General features: G+C 24.5%; 5 protein-coding genes across 6 annotated transcripts; 1 reads left to right on the top strand and 4 right to left on the bottom strand.

Annotated features, from left to right (window-relative positions):
* Positions 1–1,192: 1,192 nt before the first annotated feature.
* On the bottom strand, positions 1,193–2,150 carry LOC122860004 (mRNA-capping enzyme-like). The gene has a single exon (XM_044163644.1). The coding sequence runs from the start codon at positions 2,144–2,146 to the stop codon at positions 1,505–1,507; it is 642 nt and encodes a 213-aa protein (XP_044019579.1). The 5' UTR covers positions 2,147–2,150; the 3' UTR covers positions 1,193–1,504.
* A 21-nt stretch (positions 2,151–2,171) lies between these two features.
* Positions 2,172–5,800, top strand: LOC122860006 (dynamin-like). The gene is made up of 14 exons (XM_044163648.1): positions 2,172–2,334; positions 2,563–2,759; positions 2,901–3,112; positions 3,192–3,274; positions 3,349–3,495; positions 3,569–3,772; positions 3,855–4,047; positions 4,146–4,352; positions 4,474–4,670; positions 4,753–4,898; positions 4,973–5,130; positions 5,243–5,288; positions 5,365–5,601; positions 5,675–5,800. The coding sequence occupies exons 2-14, from the start codon at positions 2,568–2,570 to the stop codon at positions 5,798–5,800; spliced, it is 2,148 nt and encodes a 715-aa protein (XP_044019583.1). The 5' UTR covers positions 2,172–2,334; positions 2,563–2,567.
* Positions 5,801–7,374: 1,574 nt separating this feature from the next.
* LOC122860003 (cationic amino acid transporter 2-like) lies at positions 7,375–11,721 on the bottom strand. The gene is made up of 8 exons (XM_044163643.1): positions 11,296–11,721; positions 9,336–9,725; positions 8,867–9,260; positions 8,558–8,697; positions 8,215–8,466; positions 7,985–8,151; positions 7,790–7,898; positions 7,375–7,711 (listed from the first exon to the last, which is right to left on the bottom strand). The coding sequence occupies exons 1-8, from the start codon at positions 11,525–11,527 to the stop codon at positions 7,557–7,559; spliced, it is 1,839 nt and encodes a 612-aa protein (XP_044019578.1). The 5' UTR covers positions 11,528–11,721; the 3' UTR covers positions 7,375–7,556.
* Positions 11,722–12,694: 973 nt separating this feature from the next.
* On the bottom strand, positions 12,695–16,377 carry LOC122860005 (cationic amino acid transporter 2-like). 2 transcript variants are annotated; one of them, XM_044163647.1, is made up of 9 exons: positions 16,155–16,377; positions 15,344–15,594; positions 14,590–14,979; positions 14,087–14,483; positions 13,703–13,842; positions 13,370–13,621; positions 13,111–13,277; positions 12,942–13,050; positions 12,695–12,867 (listed from the first exon to the last, which is right to left on the bottom strand). In XM_044163647.1, exons 2-9 carry the CDS (start codon positions 15,564–15,566, stop codon positions 12,773–12,775), a joined length of 1,773 nt encoding a protein of 590 aa, XP_044019582.1. In that variant the 5' UTR covers positions 15,567–15,594; positions 16,155–16,377; the 3' UTR covers positions 12,695–12,772. The 2 variants fall into 2 exon arrangements, with proteins under 2 accessions (XP_044019582.1, XP_044019580.1); XM_044163645.1 differs by lacking the exon at positions 16,155–16,377 and having other exon boundaries at positions 15,344–15,966.
* A 360-nt stretch (positions 16,378–16,737) lies between these two features.
* Positions 16,738–17,961, bottom strand: LOC122860007. The gene is made up of 4 exons (XM_044163649.1): positions 17,790–17,961; positions 17,578–17,697; positions 17,300–17,478; positions 16,738–17,220 (listed from the first exon to the last, which is right to left on the bottom strand). The coding sequence occupies exons 1-4, from the start codon at positions 17,839–17,841 to the stop codon at positions 17,140–17,142; spliced, it is 432 nt and encodes a 143-aa protein (XP_044019584.1). The 5' UTR covers positions 17,842–17,961; the 3' UTR covers positions 16,738–17,139.
* Positions 17,962–18,658: the final 697 nt, after the last annotated feature.

The following is an 18,658-nucleotide window of genomic DNA, read 5'->3' as shown; positions in this document are numbered from 1 at the left end:
TCAAAATGTTAATACAATATACAATGTATAAAATCAAAATTTTTTTTTTTTTAAACAAAACAACACCAATGAATATTTTTTATTTCATGACAACAACAAGTGCTCAAGAACACCTAAAAAAATTTCAGGATATTTTTTTTTTTGAACTTGAAATGTTTTGTTTGACATAACAGCTCGTAGATTTTTTTTCATAAATTCTAAACATTTTTCATGCAGTTTTAAGATTATATCTATCAGAACAAATAAGTATACTTCCAACATTATCAAAGTTTATCGTTTTGCCAGTTACATCTTCACAAATGGTTTTTAAACAATCAACTTGATATTTTTCAGCAACAGCAAGTAGTTCCATTGGGATTTTGTCAATATTTGGTGATTCACCAGTGTAAATATAATGTAAAAATTCTTCAAAAACATCCTCATCAATATCTTCAATGACAACTTCATCTTTTTCATTTTCTTTCAATTCTTCATGATTAAACATTGCAGCAAAAACAGAACTGCGTGCTCCAAGAATGCTTTTGATATTATACATACGTCAATAATTATTAGTTATTAATTTATTATAATAGTAATTTATTACATAATAACTATTTAATTCAGTTTTAAATTTCGATCGTATGCAAAATCGAAAGAAAAACATTCTTTTAGAGTTGAAATTATTACAAATAAACCGGACAATCGACACTGAGGGTGCTTTAAAAAAGAAATATCAAGGATTAAAAATTAAAGGATTAATTGTTGTTCAACGTCACTTGTGTAAAACTCCTTCAACAATAAAAAAAAACTAAATTATAATTTTATATTCAGGAAAAAAAATTAACACAAAATATATTCATATTATATTAATTATTTATTGTCAAAAATAAAAATTATATTTTTTTTTTAAATATTTTATATTCAATTTTTTTATTGAATGCATGTTTACTATATAAAATATACAAACTTTGCAAATTAACTGTCGCAAAAACTGAATAGGTTTATTTAACTGTAGAAAATTATTATAACTTTTAAGATGAAAATATTTTTAATAAGAATGAACGAGTAACTAAGGTAAAAAAAATTTTTCTCAGTTATATGAAAATTTTTATGACCTTTATGTTCATTCTTTTTTTTTTTGTTTTTTTTTTAATAATAGTACTTGAATGTATTATATTTTATTGTCTAGGAATGATTGAACAAAAATGCCAGTTCAATTATTAAATGAGTTATTCTCTCAGTGATTTAAGAATCTGTTTATTTTCAATGATTATTTTTCCAATACGTTGTCGTGTAGCTGATGATTATCTGTTTCAATTTGAGCTTTGATAATTTAATGGGATGGCAGCTAGGCAAACTAATATATTTTTAAATATTTTAATTTGTTCATCAACAGCAGCAGTTGTGATGATACATCAAGAACACCAATAATAAACACTAAATTTCTATGTTTAAATTCAGTTGTACGTCGTTTAGTTGGTACTCCATTATTGTCATCATCATCATCATTATAATATTATTACAATCAATACTGAAAGCACCAATCTGGTTTTGTTGGTGGTGCTGGTGGTGGTGTTTCACCTTCTTCATAACGTTTATATAATTCTTCAATATAATCTTTTTTATAAATACCAGGTGGTCTTGCTATTGCAAATTTTGTCATTGCAGCACCAAGACTATTTTCTTCAGCTTCAATCAAATAACTTATTAGTAAAAAACCAGTTCTATTAAAACCATGTGTACAATGTACACCAATTATTTCCAATGGATGATGTGATATAAATTGTTTACATACACTTACAAATTCAAGTGTTGTTTTTGCATCTGGTGTTTCACCATGTCCACGACATTGTAACTTCACGTACTTACAGCCATGTGATTCAATATCTTTTCTGTCATAAAAACGTGATGTGTTTGTCAGGTCAATCCATAAACCAAGCTTCCATTTATTTCCTTTTGCAATGTTAAATAAAAAATCAACACTAAAACGACATTCTTCAGGTACTTGATCATTAAAATATTTTGATAATGGTGTTTTAAAGGCTAGAAATTTTTTATTTATAAGACGTCCTGCTCTTCTTGGACAATTTAACCAACGATCTGGTATTGGACCTTTTCTTAATTTACCATTTGACATTGTTTTTCTATTATTTTTTTTTGCTTTCATTTATTTATTGTTGATTTTTTTTTTTTTTTTAATACTTTTTCAGTTTATTGACAGGTTAATATCATACTTGAACATATTTTACATCAACGTGAATAATTATTTTGCCTGATGTTAAAGATAAATAAAAGGCAGGATGTATCAAATTTATTTTTGTGGTTTGACACAACAGCTGATTAGATTGTAGAATTGTAGATTATTTATTTAAAATATTAAATATAAATACACTTTAATTTCTCTTCATTATTTGGCACAAATTAAAAATTATAAATTAAAATATATATTAAATTTTCACAATAAATTTATATATGTATCAAAAAGTGACTCACACAAAAAAATTATAGTAGTATTTTTTTGGACAGTAAATAAAATAGGCATGTGGCTGGATGACGAATATTTTGTTTTGTTTTTGTTCCTAGAATTGATGTGGCCATCACATTGGGGGAGAAGGAGAAAAACGGTTGGAAATCTGGAAAGATCCATGCTCCTGACGTCACCCGAAACGAGAAACGGGGCACAAAAGACAAAAGCACACAGCACTCAGAGCACTCAGCACCGCTACCCCAGTACCCCACCACAGTTCATTTGGTTTCAGTCCTCTGCGGTGCAACATCTTGTAAGTAACTTGCTTAAACTTGTTGATTTATCAAAGTAAAAAAATAAAAATCATTTATTGATAGAAAATAATTAACAATTGACAGAATTACTTTTAATATTTTAATTTTTTTATCGCATTATTTTAATTTTTTTTTCTCAGAATTGTTCAGTGTATATTGATAACAAAAAAAAAAAAAGAAAAACAATAATGGCAAATAACGAGAGTATGGAAAAGTTGATTCCATTCATGAATCAAATACAAGATATATTTACTAAACATGCGGTTTCAGTTAAATTTGATTTGCCACAAATTGTGGTTATTGGTGGCCAAAGTGCTGGAAAAAGTTCAGTGTTGGAAAACTTTGTTGGAAAGTATGTTTGTGTTGTTTATTTTTAATCTTTTTTTTAAAAACTTAAATAATTAATTAATTAATTAATATTTTTTCATCAGAGATTTTCTGCCAAGAGGCAATGGCATTGTGACACGCAGGCCACTGATTTTACAATTAATCACCAACAAATACAGTGATGAAGGTAAATAAATAATTTGTTTTTCTTTTTTTTTTTAAATGACTATTAAATTTTAATTCTTTTTTTTTTTTTAATAGAATATGCAGAGTTTGAACATACTAAAACTAAAAAATTTCGTATTAATGAAGTTTGTAAAGAAATTGAGAATGAAACAGACAAATCAACAGTTGGTGACAAAGGAATAAATCCTAAACCAATAACATTGAAGATTTATTCACCAACTGGTAAGATATTTGATACTAATATTTTTAAAAATAATTATAAACAAAAACTATAAATTACAACATTGTTTTTCAGTTTTAAATTTGACATTAGTTGATTTGCCTGGTTTAACAAAAGTACCAGTTCATGGACAACCAGCTGATATTGCTGTTCAAATAAGAAAAATGGTTTTTGAGTATATAAATAAAGAAAATGCTCTTATATTAGCAGTAACACCTGCTAATATTGATCTTGCAACTAGTGATGCACTTGAGCTTACAAAAATAGTTGATCCTAATGGTAAAAATTATTAAATTAAAATTTCATTTAATATATTTTTTATTGATACTTTAATAATCAATAAATAATAATATACTTGTAGGTATCAGAACAATTGGAGTCATTACAAAGCTGGACATGATGGGTGAAGGTACTGATGCCAGAGCTGTGTTAGAAAACAAATTGTATCCATTGAGTCGAGGCTACGTTGGTGTCATTAATCGTAATCAGAGTGATATTGACAAAAAAAAAAGTATTGCTGATGCAATTGAGTCGGAGAAAAAATTTTTCAACACGTAATTTATCAACCTTCAAAAAAATTCACCAACAAATACACTTTTTTATTAATTATTTTCTTCAATTAATGTTTAATTTTTCTGCTTTTTTTTTACAGTCATCCAGCATATAAATTTTTTTCTGACAGACTTGGGATTCATTGTCTTCAACGAATACTCAATGAACAATTGACTAATCACATACGTGACACATTACCAGCATTACGAAATGAGTTGGATGCTGAATTATCAAATATTATAAAATATTTAGGAGAAAATGATTATCAACTTGACGATTCAGCATCAAAAATAGAATCTTTATCTGGGTCAGTATTTTATTTAATCCTTATCAGTATAATTAATTGACAGTTTAACAACTGACTGATTTTATTAATTTATTTAATTAATTTGTTTAATTAATTTATTTTATTAATTTATATGTTACAGAATGCATAGAGTTGTTCTTGACTTGTTCAATAACGAAATTGGATTTTATGAATCTGATAAAGTTAGTAATACTCCGAATGGTGGGTCCAAAATCAATCAATTGATGCATAAATTTCTTCCAATTAGTATTGCCAATGCAACACTTGCTGATGGTGATTTGAGAAAAGAAATTATGGAAACCATTCAAAATGTTCGAGGTATGTTGTAAAACTTTTGATCATACATATTAAAGTATATTTAAAAATGTTGATAATAATTTTTATTAATTATTTATTTAAGGTGCAAGAAAAGGTATTTTCCTGCCAGATAAGGCATTTGAAAATGTTGCAAAAGCACAAATTAGTAAATTAAAAGAACCGAGTATCAAATGTGTCAGTCTTGTTGTCAAACAACTCACTAATATCTTGCTTGATTGCACTAAGCATGTGAGTTATTAATTTCATTTTTTAACAATCAATAAATAATTTACAAAAATATTAATTTATTTTTCTACTTTTAGATGTCTGCATATCCAAAATTACGAGCAGAGACTGAAAATATTTTAATTTCACATCTTAAAGATTGTGAAAAAAAATGCAAAGAAAATCTTGATACTTCGATTAAAATACAACTCAGTTACTTAAACACTGAAAATTCAGATTTCGTCAATTTCAAAAAGTAATTTTATACCTATATAAAATTAATTTTCCTTTTTGTTTTAATTATAAATATTTATATATTTCTAAATTTTAATGAATTTTTATAAACTATTTTTTTGATTTTCTATTAGGGCTGAAGAAACTGTTGTTAATCAAAATAAACCACCTCTTATCCAGGTAAAATTAATTGCTTACAATTAATTTTTTTCTCAATTATTCAATTATATAATAAATTGACTTTTGATTTGTTCAGGGAGTATCGAGAGCAAATGGAGCTTCTCCAGCTAATAATTCTCCAGCATTAATGGAAATAGTGCCTGAAATGCAAGAACCTGAAAAATTTTACATCATGATTGATTCATTTTTAAAACCCCTTACAAATAAAATCAATGATCTTGTTCCAAAAACCATTATGTATGTTATAATCGAAAATATTAAAAAGTTTGTCAAAAATGACTTGTTGGTAAAATTACTGGACAGCAATGATAAAGTAAGCATCAAAATTGTTTTTTTTTTCATTCAAATATTTGGCTTATTTTTAATGAATATTTATTTACTTTTAGTCTCCCTTGACGGAATTATCAAAACAAGAAAAAGACAAGCGTGATGGATTTCTTTATATGCGTGAAGCATTAGAAGAAGCATTGGTTAAAATTGATTCAATGTCATCAATGAATTTAGTCGAGTAAAAAGTATTTGATTCAATTTAAAGCTTTACAAACTTATGCTTTATTCAGATGATTATATTTTTATATTGATACTAACTTCAATTTTTTCTATTATCGTATTCATTTTATTACTGCTGTATTCTGTCTTGAGAATAGTAATTTTTTTGTGTCTTTTAAAATTAATATTTCATCAACTAAAAGTTGTATCTAATTTTCATTTTACATTTGGATTTTGTTTGAACAAGTTTTATTAAGTAATAAGCTCAAAAAAAAAATGTAACGTTGTTTATAAAATCATTCATTAATCATTAGTGTTATAAAAAAAAATTTTATATTCGTAAGGTTCCCATGTGTGAAGTAATAATAATAATAAAAAAAATTTTTAATGTTACTCCTCATTTGTTTTTTTTTTCTATTAAAATATCTATTCCCTTCTAAGCTATCATTTAACTCTGATGTATTTATTTTAATTGACTAAATATAATGCAAACCAGTAAAAGTTCATTCAAGATTATCAATTGTATCAATCGTTATTTATGCTAAATATATTTTCTAAAGTCAACAACAAATATTAAAAACAGAACAATCCAAGTTATTTTTTTTTAATTTATTTGTTGTTTCACTTCCAAATAAACTAGAAAGTCTGTCAACAAAAATAAACTTTAAACTTTTATTTATTTATAAATACTTTTATAAAACGTTTGATATTACAAAATCATTTCGTAAATTTCTTGGGGCTATTGAACGTTTTTTAGAATTTTAAAAATTTATTTCGATCATTTATGGTAAGATTTTTTTTACCAACAAATAAGGGGTATTTTTAAATAAAATAATTCATTTTAAGTTCATCAAATCAATTGATTGCGCCCATGGTAAAAATATACTAAATAATATAGAGGTATATTTCTACCATGATTGCTCCTTTTTGACTTCAATACACTCAAAAAAGTCAAATCCAATGTCGACATGTATCTTGACAATGAAAATGTATTTATTTTGTTGAATAAATAATTCTATTTCGTGTAAACACTTGCAACATATTTCCCAACTTCATTATTTTTTTATATTATTTATTCAATCTTTTTTATCAAAAATATCAACTTTTAGTTTTTTTATATCTAACACAAGGCTTCTTACAAATGAAAGCCAATAAGTTAAACTGTTAAACTGTAACTATAAACCAAATAAATAATTAAAAATGAAAATCTACTGGGTGTTAAAAACAAAACTTTTATTTCACTTTGACATGTGATATGAAATCAAAATTGAATTATTCAGAGAACCTTGATTTTTTTCACCACTTGTGTATTAATCTTTACTCCAATTATTTCCAGGCTGACTTGAGGAAAAAATAAAAAATAATTAATTAAAAAATAATTAAAAAATAATTGATAAAAGTCAATTAGATGATACTACAAATATTTTGATTGAAGCCATAAAAAATAACGAATCAATTTCAAAACGTAAAGCTGAAACAAATAATTATCTATCATAAGCAAATGCCTTTTTCATGATTAATCATAAAAATATTCATTTAATTTTAACAATTTGCTAAAAACTTGGTTTTACGTTAATAATAAAAATAAACTCATCAATTATTTTTAAAAAATTTTATTAGAACAGAAAACGATTTGGCTTTTAATCTCAATATGCAGGTAATACATATTTAAAAATTTCTACAAAAAATATTAATGATGTTGTTTTAAAAATTCACAACTGTTTATATTTTATTTATCTTTTTGTTGTTTAAATTATTCTTTGACAAAATAATTTTTTTTTACTCAACAAATGATGGATTATTATATGCCATGCCATTATTTATTTCTTGTTGCACATTTCTTTTGTTATTTTGATTTTTTTCGCTTATCAAATTTGTCAATTGACTTCCACATCTGCTATTTTTAATTCCATACAAAAAATATATAACTAGACCTGAAAAATAATATTTCAAGTTAACAAACATCAGTAACAATGATGAATATAAATATTTTTTTTGTAAAATATAGTTACCTATAGATAACCATGCAGTAAACAAGTACCACACTTTAGCTTCTAGTGTCATCATGAGACTCACATTTATAAAAATACTGAAAGCTGGTAGAAATGGTACCAATGGAACCTTCGAAATAAATAATTTTAAACAATATTAATAAATAAAGCTAAACAATATAATATGTATATAATAATTGATTTAGAAAAACTTACTGAAAATAATAGCTTTTTGTCTGATACAGGTTGACGATATATACATATTAATATCAAAACAAGAATTGATATAAAAGCAACAAGTACTCCAATTGTCGAAAAAGAACCATTAAGAATGTGTTGAGAAGAATTTATAATAAATAATGTTGTGGGTATACACGATAAAACTGTAATTAAATAAAATTCATTAATCGATTAATAAATAATTTTGTTGTTATCGAAAAACTTACTGTAAAGAAAAACAAGACTTGAAGCAATTTGACTGGTTAATTTTGTTGATCTTGTTGTATTATTGAGATTAAGCAATTGCTTGACAATATAAATAACAGTTCTAGGTTCTCTGTCATCTCGTTTTTCAAATGTCTCACATTCTTTGTATCGTAAAATTAAAACACAAGATGCAACAGTTGAGTATGCCGACAAGACTCCAAGACTCATCAGTGAAGAAAGTTGATTTAGGTTTAATATTCCAGATAAAATTCCTTCAAAAATAAATTAAAATATTAATTACAATGTTTAAAATTTAATTAAACAAATATTTATATATAAATAATGTTGATAATAATTATTTACCAGTTATTAAACCAGCAATCAAAGTTCCAATAACAGGGGTTTGAAATTTTGGATGAAGTTTACCCATAAACTTGAAGATGAGACCATCTGAAGCCATTGCATAAATAACACGTGGAAGTGGAAATAATGAACCAAGTAAACTAAAAATAAAAATGAAATATTTTCCATGAATTTATGATGATTTTAATTTGCTAAATAACGACTAATTATGTTTCTAATTTATGATTTACCTGACAACAGAAGTGTCCAGTGTCTAGACTCTCTTGAGATTGTATTTTAAAAATAAAAATTATATTAAAATATATTTACCTTGCACCAATTGCACACATAGATCCAGCAAATATAATATTCTTGGCCCAATATAATTGAACACTTTCAAACATAGCTGGTAATGGAGAGTCGTCATTCAGCACTCTGTAATCAACAACCAATGTCATAACACTTGATACAGCACAGTATGCCAAGAAAACAATTGTCAATGATGCAACAATTGAAATTGGAATAGATTTTTTTGGATTTCTAGCTTCTTCACTAGCAGTTGCAATACAATCAAATCCAATGAAACAATAAAAACATTTTGTAGCACCAGCAATTATTCCAACAACTCCATATGGTGCAAAACCTCCTCTTCCATATTCACAAGTTACATTATGTTTTATTACTTCAGTACATCCAGTGTCAATTTGCCAATTTGATATTTTTACTGTATAAAAAAAAGATCAATTTAATTTATATTGTTTTATTAAATAAATAAAATTATATTGTTTGTTGAACTTACCATAAATTGATCCAACAATAATGACAAATAAGACAACTCCAAGATTAACAATAGTTAAGAAATTATTAAGAAGTGAAGATTCTTTGGCACCAAAAGCAATTGCAAGTGAAAAAATTATTGTTACTGTAAAAGCAAATAAATCTGGATAGCCTCCAGTATATTCAGGATCTAATTTTTGCAATGATTCAAAGAAAGCTTTCATTTTATAATTAATAAAAGCATCAAAATTAGTACTTAGACCCTTGACAACACTTGCTGCTCCAATGACATATTCCAATATCAATATCCAACCAATTAAAAAAGCAATAAATTCACCCATTGTCACGTAACAATATGCATAAGCAGAACCAGCTCTTGGAACTCTGGCACCAAACTCTGCGTAGCATAGTCCTGGAAATGAAAAAAAAACAATATTTCTATTAAAAAAAAAATAATAATGAACAAACATAAATTACGTTACTAAATTTGGTCCTGATTAATTAATTAACCAGTAAAAGTTTATTCGAGATTCTCATTTTTATTAATTCTTATCAAGGATAATTTTTGTTATCTTTTTTTTAATTATTTGGTCATTATAGTTGATATATAGCTTTGAGATAATTGAATTTGTTGCAATGGGTTTTACTTTCAAATAGACTAGACAATCTGCCAATGAAAATAGACAGGATTTACCGACAAATAAATTGTACATAAAATTCACTTATTTTTGATAAATATAAACTATTACTAATAATTATATTTATTAATGAATGTATATAATCATTTAAGTTTTTTTTGAATGAGTTTGTTGGCGAGAGTGTGTGCAATACACGGAAAAGAGAAAAAAAAATCGAGAGAGAAAGCATATACTGTGTTGCAACATCGAGATTTCCAATCATATATGTAATACTCCGATTTTTCGTACATATTTCTAAAGGGCACAAATCTATAGAAAACATTGAAATCTAAACTGCCAACTTTAACACTAATTATCTGGATTTTAACGCAGAGGAAAATTAGGAAATAATTCCACCAAATAGATCATTGTTGCAATAAAAAAATTGAAAAGAAAACTTTGTTAATTTTAATTGAGTAAATGTAATAAATTAACCAGTAAAAGTTTACTCAAGATTATCATTTTTATCAATTGTTATTTGAGCTAAATGTATTTTCTGTTATCATCAACAAATATTAAAAACAGAACAATTAAAGTTATTTTTTAAAATTTATTTATTGTTTTACTTTCAAATAAACTAGAAAATCCGTCAACAAAAATAAACTTTAAACTTATTTTTTCATAAATATTTTTATAAAACGTTTATTATTAAAAAACCATTCTATAAATGTCTTGGAGCTATTGAGTGTTTTTATGATTTTAAAAATTTATTTCGATAAAAAAAAAAAAAAGTATAGAAAAATTTATTTACCAACAAATAACTTGTATTTTTAAATAAAATAATTTAGTTTAAGTCTATTAAATAAAGCGATAGGGATATGGCTTTCTGTGTCTTTAAACGACTCACATTACATTGACTAATTTGTGTGATAAATTTTTAAAATTGACCTTGACTGACAACAACAATTAATTAACAATAATCGAAATTTATGACATAAATAAGTCGACATTTTCATTGACTCCGAGCGAAAAAAAATCTTATAAAAAAATCGAATTGTTAACACAGAATCGAATTTATTTTTACCAATTGCCAAGTCACCCAGTTAATATCTCCTCAAAATAAATTTTAATTATCTAGATAGCAACGCCCTTTTGACTTCAATACACCGGTTTAACATTATTTTTTTTTTTCATTATTTAAATAAAAAAAAAAAAACGTTAATAAATGTATAGAAAAAAAATAAATAAAAATCCCTTTTTAATTTCAATATAAATTTTCTCTGATAGTTAGCCTATTTATTTTTAATGATATGATGTAATTATTATAATAAATAAATAAGTAAATATAATTTTTAATAAGCTCACCAGCAAATATTGAAGCAATTGCTGCAATTGCAAAAGAAATTATAATTGCAGGTCCTGAATCGTGGTGTGCAATTGATCCAGCAAGTACATAGATACCAACACCAAGTGTAGAACCAATCCCCAAGAAAGTTAGATCCAATGTCGATAAGCATCTTGTCAATGAAGATTCATTTGTTGAATCAATCATTTTTTTTCGTGTAAACACTTGCAATATATTCCCCAACTTCACCATTTTTTATATTATTTATTTATATACACTTTTATCAGAAAAAAAATATTTCGTTTTTTAATTTTCTTATATCTAACACGAGGCTTCTCACGAATGAAAGCCAACAGGTGACTGTAAAGTAGCCGAATAAATTTTTAAAAATGAAAATCTACCATGTCAAAACCAAAACTTTCATTTCACCTTAATGACATGTGATTATTATTATCACGTTGACTCACAAATTCCAGATAAGAAAGATAAATAAAAAAAAAAAATCTATTATCTATCGTTTGGAAGAATTAATATCAATACAACGAAAAACAAAATTTATACACAGCCTTGTCGATTAAATAATAAATAAATTATTTAAATTATTTAAAATAAAATAATTTAGCAATAAACAATATTATTTTATTGAATAAAAATGGCTTTAAAAAAATATATGTACATAAAATTTTAAAAAGTTGATTTGTATATTATATCTAATTTAAAACTAGTTTTTATTTAATTAATTCATAAAATCTATTTTTTATTGAAATCAAAGACAGTTATATTGAGAAAAAATATGTCATATTTTAGCTTATTCTAATTTTTTAATTAGTTATATTTTATATTTATAGAAAATAAATAAACTAGTGACTTTAGAATATTTTATCATTTTCAATTTTTTTTTTCTCTTTTTGATAAAAGTATAAATAACTTTAGAGAATTTCATCATACTCTCTTCGTCACCTGGGTTTTTTTTTTTTTTTGATAAAAAATTTATAAATTTCCTAGAAAAATAAAAATCAATCAATAACAATAATTAAAAAAAAAAAAAGTATCGATCAATAGAATTTGAAAGAAACAAAAAATATAATATTCCAAGCCTATTTTTGGTGGTTAAAAAAAAAATTATTTTACTTTCAAGTATGACATCAAATGAAATGATATTTGCAATTTATAATAAGCATTTAATTTTATAATTAATTTTAAATTAAAACATCATTGAGTTGATTTTTTTCGATTATATAAAGTGTATTATAAAATTAAGCAATAATAGGCAATTAAGCAATTAAAAAATTGAACAATAAAAAGTCAAATCGATTTAAAAATTTGCCAATTAAATTGCTAATTGAAAAAAAAAATATATCCATATTTTTTTAGTTCCTTATTTTGTCAATCTAAATCGAAAAAGTGTAAAACCATCAATTTATTATCAAATTTGTTTTTATTAATTAATAATGAGTTTGAACAAAAAAAAATATATATATTTATATATAAAATACATTACTTATAGTTACATGAATTATTATCATTTAATGAATTATTTTTTTTACGACTTGTACTGTGCCAAACGCCATATGAAAAATATATCGAAAGACCTGTATAAGAAAAAAGTTAATAAAATTAAAATACAATTAAATTACTTGTTGAATAAGTTGTTTATAATTCTTACCAACTGCCAGCCATATGCTGAAACTGATCCATATTTTACTTTTCAACATCATCATGAGAATCATATTAATAAAAATACTTGTTGCTGGAAGAAATGGAACAAATGGAACCTAAAAAAATAAAAGTTATATATAAAAGATATTAAAAAATGTTATGATTAATAAAATTACCGTAAATGCAAGTTGTTTTTCCGACACAGGCTGACAGTAAATAAATATCAATGTTAATATGAGACATGGTAATAAAAGTGTTAGTGATGTAATTGCCCAAGGAGAACCATTAATAATATCTTCAGAGTATCTTGCAATGACAAACGTTGCTGGAATACATAGCAATACTGTAACATAAAATAAAAAAAGTATAATATAAATTAATTATATAAATATAAAACTCGTGACAATTTAGCTTTAATTAATTTGAATAACAAACCATAAATAGAAATGAGACAGGCAGATATTTGACCAGTTAATTTAGTAGACATAGTTATTCTGTTAATATTAATAAGTTGCTTGACAATAAATATCGCTGTTCTAGGATCTCTATCAACTCTTTTTTCAAAAGCCTCACTTTCTTCGTATCTCAAAATTAGAACACAAGCTGCAACAATTGAATACGCCAATAGCGTGCCAAGGCTCATCATATCAACAAGTTGATCAAGCTCAAAAATTGCTGATAAAATTCCTAATAAAAAAAACAGATCAAATATATTAATCAAGTGTATTATTTTAATTATTAAAATTATTAATTAAAACAAGATATTACCAGTTAGAAAACCTGCTGTTAAAGTTCCAATAAGTGGAGTTTGAAATCTTGGATGAAGTTTACCCATAAATTTAAAGATGAGACCATCTGATGCCATTGCATGAATAACACGTGGAAGTGGAAATAATGCTCCAAGTAAGCTTAAATTATTTTACACCAATTAAACAATATTATAAAATGAATATCAGTATAATTGTAAGATGAAAAAATAATTTTAGTAGCTACTTGTTAGCTTTCTTAATTTGATTAAATTAAATTGATTCTATTGATATAAATACTTTGACAAACAGTCAAAACAATTTAATTTAAATTTTATCAAATTGTTTTTTCATATTACAATGATACAGCTGTTACAAATATACAAAGAATTAATGATTTATTTACCTAGCACAAAGTGCACATATTGCTCCAAGTGATACAAGCATTTTTGCCCAACCCCAGCCAATACTATCAAACATAAATGGTAATGGAGCTTTGTCATTTTGTTGATAATATGGAATAGTAAGTGTTAAAACACTGGATACACCAAAATATGCCAAAAAAACAATAGTCAATGATGTTACAATAGCAATGGGAATTGATTTTTTAGGATTTCTAGCTTCTTCACCAGCTGTTGCAACAACATCAAATCCAATATATCCATAAAAACATCTTGCAGCACCACATATTATACCAGCAATACCAAATCGTGCAAAACCACCTTTCACTCTATTTTTACAATCATCAGAATTATCATTTGTCCCATAACATGATGATGGTAATTGCCAATTTTTAAAATTTGCTATTAATAAATAAAATTAAAATATATATTATTATTATTATTATCATGATGCTAATTAAAATTAATTGATATGACTTTAATATGATATATTTATTTATTTGCTTACCATGAATACATCCAGCACCAATGACAAATAACACGACCCCAAGGTTAATAAGGGTAAATATATTATTAACAACTGATGACTCTTTTGCACCAAAAGCAATTGCAAGTGAAAATATCATTGTTATTGTAAAAGCAAATAAATCTGGATATTTCGAGAAATGATCACCCTCAAATTGTACAATAGATTTGAAAAAATTTTGCATTTCATGATTTAATAATGCATCAACATATTCACTGAGACCCTTGACAACACTTGCTGCTCCAATGACATACTCCAATATCAATGTCCAGCCAATTAAAAATGCTATAAATTCACCAACTGTAACATAACTGTAGACATATGCTGAACCAGCTTTGGGAACTCTGGCACCAAATTCAGCATAACAAAGTCCTAAACATAAAATAAATAAATTATTATTAACTAGTAAGACAAACCAGTAATTGTAATTAGCTCTGAAGGATTGTTGTTTTATTATGTCATATTAATTTATTTTATTAAAATAATAAAAATCATTTTACTGTGTCAATACATTCAATGACAAATATAAAATTCAAATTCAAAATAAAACAATTATTTTACATTGATAGAATTTAAAGAATGAATTTGTTTTTTCTTTCTGCTTTTGTATTTAAATATTTATATTTGTTTACAAAACACAGTCATGTATTTGTTGTGAATTTATAAAAGGAAAAAAAGAAAAATATTAAATGAAAAATTGAGTCTTGTTTGTTGATGTTTTTTAATTAAAACTTACCGGCAAATATTGAAGCAATTGCTGCAATTGCAAATGATATTATAACAGCTGGTCCAGCAGCAACTTTAGCAACAGATCCAGCAAGTACATAGACACCAACACCAAGTGTTGAGCCAATTCCCAATGCTGTTAAATCAAGAGTTGACAGACATCTTGTCAATCCTGATTCAACTGATAAATCAATCCATTTCTTCCTCGTAAAAGTTTCCAACACCTTTACCATTATCACTTTTATTATTCCTTATAATGTTCTGCAATCACTCAATGTATTACATCAGAATTTGAAAAAACAAAATTAATTTTATTTCTAACTCAAACATTCAAGCTTAAATAAAATTAAAATTAGAATTCATTTTTATTTTTATATATTTTTTTTTCTATTTTCTTTAAATACCATCAAGTTAATTTTAAAAAATCGAATATAAAAAAATAGGAACAATTAATTTAGAGTGTGTGTTTATCGTCTCGAGTTTTTAATCCAAATGAAATATAAAAGAGTTGGATTGATTCAATATTGTTGAGTAACTGAGCAGTTGATCAACTTGTCAGTTGATTCAATTGAATTGATCCTATAATTGTTTCAGGAGTCTCATAGAGACACAAATTCTTTGAATTAAAAAACACGCGCGTTATAACACACACACACTTATGAATATAATTTTATTATACATATATGTGTGTTACAATAAAAACTACATGATTAAAAAAATTCAAATTATAATTTTGATAGATTTAATAGCCGTTTGATATTAATTTTATTTTTTTATTTCACACATTGATATTATTAATATTATGATAATTTAATACTGACCTTATTTAGCACTTGTAAAATTATTAATTAATCCTTTCATCAGTTATTTTTGTTTGATAAATAATTTGTATGTTTAACACGTGCTTTGCAAATTGTGTATTGACCATAAATAGCCATAGCTGTCAACATATGCCAACCATTATTATTGCCAACTGAACGAAAAAATAACTTAAATTTGTATCTAATGATTTTAGTGGATTTTCAATTAATTTTAATATTTTTTTAAATAAAAATAATTTATTTACTTGTGTTTTTAATTAAACTAAAATATAAAAAATAGAAAATTTTATTATATTTTTAATCTATTTATATGTTGAATAATAATAGTATTTCGTTTTTGATTTTTTAAAATTATTATAATTATATTTATGAGTAAAAAATATTTACTTGTTTATTTTTTTGAATATTTATTTAATTTTTATTATTAATTATTTATTGTTCAATTAAATTATTTGGGGGTAGATTCATTGTTAATTCAACTTTAGTTTTATAAAGTTGGCTACTTGGCAAATTATGATTGGGTCAAATTACAGGTGAGGATAAAAAAAAAAAAGGTTGTTTTTAGTAAAGAAAAAAAAAGATGTTAATATTACAAATAAAATATATTTTTTTGAGTATTTAAATCATTCAATATTTTAATGAATCAATACATAATAATTACATAAAATAAATCTACATTTATTAATCATTAAAAATGAAAAATAAATTATTATATTTTAATATTATTTTGTATAAAAATCGTGGACGGATTTGATTAAAAGCTAATAATAGTAATTAAAATTAATGTCTAATAATTTGGACGGATTTGTTTGTAAAATTGAAATAAAAAATAATTAAAATATTTCAAGGCAATTGTTAAGTTTGCTGACCTGATTGGTCATGTTGATTGTTGATAATTGTGACTTGGAATATTTTTTATTTAATAATACCACTGTTATCAGTGATAAATTCAAAGGGAAATAATTTAATCCCTGGTCCATTTGAGTCAAAATAATTTGACAATATGTACAAATAACGTCACTGTTAATAAACTTGTCATTGATATGCTGAATTTACTTGCTGATGACTGTAAATAAAACAATGACAAATAAATAATTAATTTTAAAACAATAAAAAATATAAATTAAACAAGAAAATTAACTTACAAATATAAAATAATTGCAACGATCACCTCGACAACATTCTGAACATTTCCAATCGACATACCAAAGATATGTACAATCAGGCATATTTTTTTCACGTATTCTTCGACAATGTGATTCAGTTGCACATTTTTTTGATATATAATATTGTTTTTTAGCACCAACAGTCCAGTATGGAGCACCTTTTTAAAATTAATTAAAATTATGAGTCATTATTTGACAATAAACATTTTTTTGTAATGGAAAATAAGCAGCTTTAATTAATTATAAATAATACATACTTCCCCATTTAACTTCAGTCATACAAACATCTTCATCTTGTTCACATGTTTTGATACTTTGTAGACACTTGTGCTTATTATCTTCTTGATTATCACAAACATAACACTCGAGGGCGTTGCCTAAAATTAAAAAAAATTATTCAACATTTAAAAATTCATTAGGTTATTATTTTTATTAAGTACATGAAATAATTTTTTATTTAAATACTTACTTAGTGTAAAAAATAAGCCCATTAACAAAATTAAACTTATCCATTGGTTCATTTTTAAAAACAATATATAAATAATAACAAAAATAAATAACAAATTGTTGAAGAGAGACAAGTCAAGTAGTTTAACAAATGACGCTTGTATATATTTTTGATGACAATTGACACACACACAGCACACACTAATGCACACTAATACACAAAACGTGGGCGGGGATCATCTTCAAGGTGAATTTTCAAACAGCGAATAATGACGTTTTTTTATTTATATTTCTTTCTCTTTCTATTTCTAAAATTAGTTTGAAGTTGAAATCGACCACTGTCGAAGTGTCGACTAGGAATGTGCGATAGTCACCGATATATTTAATGACCGATATTTTTATTCGTTGAATTTTAATCTATCGTGATTTAGAAAAAAAAATAATTCAGACAAATTTAAAAAGAGTACAATTTTTCAATGATATTCTCCGAAATAGATTCATTGAAATTAATATTTGTTATTTTGATATTAAAAATAAAAAATTTATTATTCAAATATTTTCATTTTTCATAATTGTATAATCAAAATTATTATTGCTGTTTAAAAATGCATGATTTATAATTTTCAATTTAAATTAAATTTCAACATTTAATATAATTTTTTTTTTTTTAGTTTTAAAAACTTTATTTGTTATTTGAAATTACATAAAATATATTCTTCTAATTTAAACAAAACATTACTTTTTTATTTATATTTGAAAAAAATTAATCATTTTCATAACTTTACTTAAAATATCGTATAAAAAAATTGATAAAAAAATAACCACAATATATATTTAGTTTGTATTTTTGAATAATCATAATTTTTTTAAATAATATTTTTGAAAAATTTA

The sequence above is a fragment of the Aphidius gifuensis genome, unplaced genomic scaffold, assembly GCF_014905175.1.
Source record: "Aphidius gifuensis isolate YNYX2018 unplaced genomic scaffold, ASM1490517v1 Contig14, whole genome shotgun sequence".
Taxonomy (NCBI): domain Eukaryota; kingdom Metazoa; phylum Arthropoda; class Insecta; order Hymenoptera; family Braconidae; genus Aphidius; species Aphidius gifuensis.
Note: the sequence above shows the minus strand (reverse complement) of the source record. Positions and strands in the feature narration are given on the sequence as shown.

Excerpts from the sequence above, each read along its gene's own strand:
- LOC122860004 (XM_044163644.1), bottom strand. The coding sequence starts at position 2,146 with ATGAAAGCAAAAAAAAATAATAGAAAAACAATGTCAAATGGTAAATTA.
- LOC122860003 (XM_044163643.1), bottom strand. The coding sequence starts at position 11,527 with ATGGTGAAGTTGGGGAATATATTGCAAGTGTTTACACGAAAAAAAATG. Across the intron at positions 8,698-8,866 it reads ATGTGTGCAATTGGTGCAAG|TTTACTTGGTTCATTATTTC; the intron begins GTAAATATATTT and ends TTTTATTTTTAG. Across the intron at positions 7,712-7,789 it reads TACTGCATGGTTATCTATAG|GTCTAGTTATATATTTTTTG; the intron begins GTAACTATATTT and ends ATTATTTTTCAG.
- LOC122860006 (XM_044163648.1), top strand. The coding sequence starts at position 2,568 with ATGTGGCCATCACATTGGGGGAGAAGGAGAAAAACGGTTGGAAATCTG. Across the intron at positions 3,773-3,854 it reads AAAAATAGTTGATCCTAATG|GTATCAGAACAATTGGAGTC; the intron begins GTAAAAATTATT and ends ATATACTTGTAG. Across the intron at positions 4,899-4,972 it reads TGCTTGATTGCACTAAGCAT|ATGTCTGCATATCCAAAATT; the intron begins GTGAGTTATTAA and ends TTCTACTTTTAG.
- LOC122860005 (XM_044163647.1), bottom strand. The coding sequence starts at position 15,566 with ATGGTAAAGGTGTTGGAAACTTTTACGAGGAAGAAATGGATTGATTTA. Across the intron at positions 13,278-13,369 it reads CTGTCTCATTTCTATTTATG|TATTGCTATGTATTCCAGCA; the intron begins GTTTGTTATTCA and ends TTTATGTTACAG. Across the intron at positions 13,051-13,110 it reads AAAAACAACTTGCATTTACG|GTTCCATTTGTTCCATTTCT; the intron begins GTAATTTTATTA and ends TTATTTTTTTAG.
- LOC122860007 (XM_044163649.1), bottom strand. The coding sequence starts at position 17,841 with ATGAACCAATGGATAAGTTTAATTTTGTTAATGGGCTTATTTTTTACA. Across the intron at positions 17,698-17,789 it reads GGGCTTATTTTTTACACTAA|GCAACGCCCTCGAGTGTTAT; the intron begins GTAAGTATTTAA and ends TTTTAATTTTAG. Across the intron at positions 17,221-17,299 it reads GTTGCAATTATTTTATATTT|TCATCAGCAAGTAAATTCAG; the intron begins GTAAGTTAATTT and ends TTTTATTTACAG.